Source organism: Photinus pyralis, unplaced genomic scaffold, assembly GCF_008802855.1.
Source record: "Photinus pyralis isolate 1611_PpyrPB1 unplaced genomic scaffold, Ppyr1.3 Ppyr1.4_LG2, whole genome shotgun sequence".
NCBI classification, from domain to species: domain Eukaryota; kingdom Metazoa; phylum Arthropoda; class Insecta; order Coleoptera; family Lampyridae; genus Photinus; species Photinus pyralis.
The window spans coordinates 18,108,928-18,113,323 of NW_022170403.1; the positions used below are offsets into that span (position 1 = coordinate 18,108,928).

The following is a 4,396-nucleotide window of genomic DNA, read 5'->3' on the forward strand; positions in this document are numbered from 1 at the left end:
TTATACAGGGTGACAATTTGAAAACTTACCACCCCCCATATCTTAGTAAATAAACGAGATATTAAAAAAATCAAAATCCGTTTCGGTAATTCGGAGGGGGAATCACAATGACATAGTTGGCGACGCACCCCCTCACACCCCCTGCGCCCCAGCCACCCCAACTTTAAATCTTAAATAGTGACCCCCCACGTGTGATACGTCGTTGGAAAGCTCTGAAAAAATGCTTTCCAACCATACCAAATAGCATTACATTTAGGTTAGTAATTATCGTGCAGATAAAAAAATAAACATGGAAAATCGTATTTAACTTGAACTTCCAAAGCCGACTCGACAGCAACTCATTTTTGATCGCCAGTTATAATCTATTCTCAAACTCTTGTCGAACCTTTCCTATGTTGGTTTTGCAATATTTCGACATTCTTGAATTATTCTCTGTCTTAGTTCGTCTAATGTTCGCCGGTTGCGTTTTAAATACGACAGATTTCAAATGTATCATATTAGTTTATTTTTTGATTTGCACGATAATTACTAACCTAAATGTAATGCTATTTGGTATGGTTGGAAAGCATTTTTTCAGAGCTTTCCAACGACGTATCACACATGGGGGGTCACTATTTAAGATTTAAAAGTTGGGGTGGCTGGGGCGCAGGGGGTTGGAGGGGGTGCGTCGCCAACTATGTCATTGTGATTCCCCCTCCGAATTACCGAAACGGATTTTGATTTTTTTTAATATCTCGTTTATTTACTAAGATATGGGGGGTGGTAAGTTTTCAAATTGTCACCCTGTATATAGAAATAACGCTTTTTGAAATAACTAACTTGTGAATGTATAAGAACGAAAATGTTTGTAACAATTTTAATTCACTACCCAAAGAAGAATTGTTAATTGTCGAAATTTGCAAGATTAATTAAAAATTACACAATTTAATACGCGCTGCCTTAAAGGCTAAAAAGAGGAGCAGGTTCAATTTATTATGATAATACAAATTTTATGCACGGTGATACTGAAAAAAAACACATGGAGGTTTTCATACGATCTCCCCAGCGGTTATCTAAAACCCGACGATTTATGTAAAATAAATTTGGGACGCTAGAGCTTATTTTTGGCTTTCCGAAAGTTAGCTCATATCTGGTAATTTAAAAACAGTTTGATAGTATAAATTTCGCATTTTAAATTTTAGTACGTTTTTATATTTATTTATTTCGCGCAGGTTCATTGAATAAACATGCCTTTCCAAGTCAGATTTTTCGTTACGGTATATACATTTTTTGCGACCGCCGAACGTAAAAAGCTTGCACTAAATTCCAAATGATGTTAAAAGGCGTTAAGAGTAATGCATTTATCAACGTCGCTTGCATCTGACAAGATTCGACCTTTTCTTTATCGTTCCTCTCCCTTAGAATAATTCTTGAATATTTCAAGCATAACACTCAATTTGTTTGATTTTCATTTCAAGGGGATGAGGATGAGACGCATTGGAAAATCTGGAACCTTAATGTAGAATTTAGTAAATCTGATTAAATGCAACTGCTGTTATTTTTTAACGTCCTAGGTAATTTAAACTTTCAAATATCCTTGTCCATGCGAACATAAATTGACTTTAAAAGATCTCCACAACTACAATAGCTAGAGAATTCAAATTTTCACTAAAAGCTTTCTGCTATAGTGTAGATGTGCAGGCACTAGTCTATTTTGAGTTACATTACTTGTGAGATCGATAATTGATGAAAATAAATTCGATATGGGTTTCGGAGGTGCTATAATTTTACCGTTAGATAGCGCTACCAGTATAAAAACTTATTATTTACTTTGTGATTTGTTTTACAAAATGAAGACGTACCGTCAATTGTTTCTTCTTATATGAAGGCATGGAGAATACATAAAAATTTTCTTATTCAGAAGCAATACTGGGTAACTGAAGCCTTATGACTTTGTAGTTAGAGTATTCTCTCCCTTTTTAGCGCATTTTCCAAAAGGAAAGTGAACGCTATTGTCCGCACTTTGTCCGTCTGTTCGTCTGTACGACTACTAGTCCTCCAGTTTAAGCTTTTCCGTTGTGGATTCTTTCTTATACGTTGTAGTACAACGCAGAGACCAGAATGACAAACTTCTGGGGATCAGTCATGCCTGGTTGGAAATTAATTTGTGACAAATTTAGTTTCGAAAAATCAATTTTTGGGGACGAAATATGCACAGATGTTAATTGAGAATAGTTGTTCAGAATAATAACCGTCCAAAATTTCAAAGTCCTATGCACACTTTGATTTCTCTGATAGATTTTTTTAGGAAATTTGAAAAATGTTACTTAGAAAAAGTGTTCAAAATGAATATAGTGAGCGTTTTACATTTCTTAATAACATCTGTGCGTATCTCGCGTCCAAATAGCACTTTACTGGTATGCAGAAAACGTTTTTTGAACATTTCAAAGGCATATCCTTGATTTTTCGAAACTATTAACATTACGTCACAAATTAGTTTCCAACCAAGCAGAGCTGCTTCTCAAAAGCTCAAAACATTAATAAAATGCAAGTCTCAGGACTATGTCAAAGAAAGTATACCTTGATAGATTTTGAAGGTCTCACAAATCACGAATTTTTTTAAACCGCTAAAAATAACTAAAATCTACACTTAATAAAAGATTACCAGCCGAGCGATATGAACACCACAGTTTACTGTTTTACACGTAATAGTCATTACAGTATCGGAACGTTCCGTATTGATTGTACCCTAAATAGGCATATACTTGATACGTGCTAGAGAAAGTGTCACTGTTGTAAAACTCATTTAAAGAGATGTATACAAAGGGTAAAATCTTGGTAACCGGGGGAGCTGGATTTGTTGGGTCCCATGTGGTACTAGAATTAATTAAAAGTGGTTATCCTGTAGTCGTACTAGATAACTTTGCCAACTGTCAAATATTGCCTGAAAATCAAAAGCCATCTTCCATTAAAATTGTAGAATCCATGACTGATGAAACTGTCATCTTCTATAACGTCGATATCACAGAACGATTGCAGCTGATCAACGTTTTCCAAGAGGTTAGTGTTCACGAATCTACTACTAAATGATTCAGATTTTAGCACGATATTGAAGTAGTAATACATTTGGCTGCCTTGAGGTACATAGGGGAATCGAAAGCACTGCCTGTGGACTATTACCACACAAATATCACAGGATCCTGTACACTGTTCCAGGTTTACTATGAACTTTCTCATACTTCAAGCTTATTGTAAGCATTTAAGGTTATGACTGAATTTAAGGTTAAACATTTAATATTTTCTTCAACGAGTAATGTCTACGGCACACCAGACTATCTTCCAATCAACGAAAGTCACCCCACTGGTCTCCAGTGTAGAAGTCCTTACGAAAGGAGTAAATATCTCGTTGAAGAGATTCTAAAAGATGTATGTCATTCCGATGAGGTAACACACCCATTTTAAGTCGTTAGAGTTACGATGGCTTCTAGGAATGGAAGGTGATTGCGTTGCGATATTTCACTCCATCAGGGGCGCACGAATGGGGACTGTTGGGTGAAGATACAATAAAATCCCCGAATAGTTTGTTCGCCCATATTGCCGAAGTAAGCTTGTTGAGTTACCCACTAGACTAGTAAGACACTTGTAGGTTGCAATGGGTGCTAGGGGCGAACTTTGCATCCCGTGCTCCAAGGATCAGGAACAGAGTGGTTTTATTCGTGATTACACTCACGTAATGGACTTAGCGACGGGTCACAAAAATGCGTTGATGAAACTTGACGACCTGAGAGGTTGGGCGGCTTACAACTTAGGCACTGGAAGGGCTTACTCCTGCGTGGAAGTTATTGACACCTTCGCAAAATTGAGTGGAAAACCCATCAAGTATCGCTTAAAGCCTGCTCCCGGTGTCAGCTCAATTGAAGTCATTGCTGACACATCACTTGCGCAGCAAGAACTGAAATGGACTGCTTTTAAAGGAATTGAAGATATCTGTAGAGATACCTGGAACTGGTATTGCAATAAACATAACACTTTGAAGTAGAAAGGAACAAAATCCTACAAGTGCGTTCTTTGTATAATTCTTGATGTTAGAATATAAGTAAAATATAATTAGGCTTGTTTGACACTTAAATCTACGTATATGTGATGGATAAGGCAAACTAAATCATTAAACTAGACGTTTATGCATTATCCAAATGTTTTGCGAACAAGAAAAATGGAATACCCGAGGCGCTCGTTAAAGTTACATCCATCTCTGTCAAAGTGCAATTATTAGTAGGTAATGGCAATTACGTTTGCTTCGGGTTGAAGTTTGTGTAGAAGTGACGTTTAACTACCAGATTTCCTATACAGCTAGAAAGTCAATAATTGAAGCTCTTCCGTTTGCATTTTGTCATAGTCGTGTCTCCTATTTTGCAAG

The 4,396-nt window shown here is 36.6% G+C and overlaps 1 protein-coding gene across 1 annotated transcript; it reads left to right on the forward strand.

The window, feature by feature from the left end:
- Positions 1-2,784: 2,784 nt before the first annotated feature.
- On the forward strand, positions 2,785-4,149 carry LOC116165169 (UDP-glucose 4-epimerase-like). The gene is made up of 5 exons (XM_031479476.1): positions 2,785-3,039; positions 3,082-3,195; positions 3,244-3,423; positions 3,468-3,581; positions 3,626-4,149. The coding sequence occupies exons 1-5, from the start codon at positions 2,794-2,796 to the stop codon at positions 4,016-4,018; spliced, it is 1,047 nt and encodes a 348-aa protein (XP_031335336.1). The 5' UTR covers positions 2,785-2,793; the 3' UTR covers positions 4,019-4,149.
- Positions 4,150-4,396: the final 247 nt, after the last annotated feature.

What these genes read in the sequence shown, in the direction of transcription:
- LOC116165169 (XM_031479476.1), top strand. Translation starts at nt 2,794, where the DNA reads ATGTATACAAAGGGTAAAATCTTGGTAACCGGGGGAGCTGGATTTGTT. An exon ending in TGATCAACGTTTTCCAAGAG is followed by an intron (nt 3,040 to 3,081) that starts GTTAGTGTTCAC and finishes TTCAGATTTTAG; the next exon opens with CACGATATTGAAGTAGTAAT. An exon ending in ATGTATGTCATTCCGATGAG is followed by an intron (nt 3,424 to 3,467) that starts GTAACACACCCA and finishes GATGGCTTCTAG; the next exon opens with GAATGGAAGGTGATTGCGTT.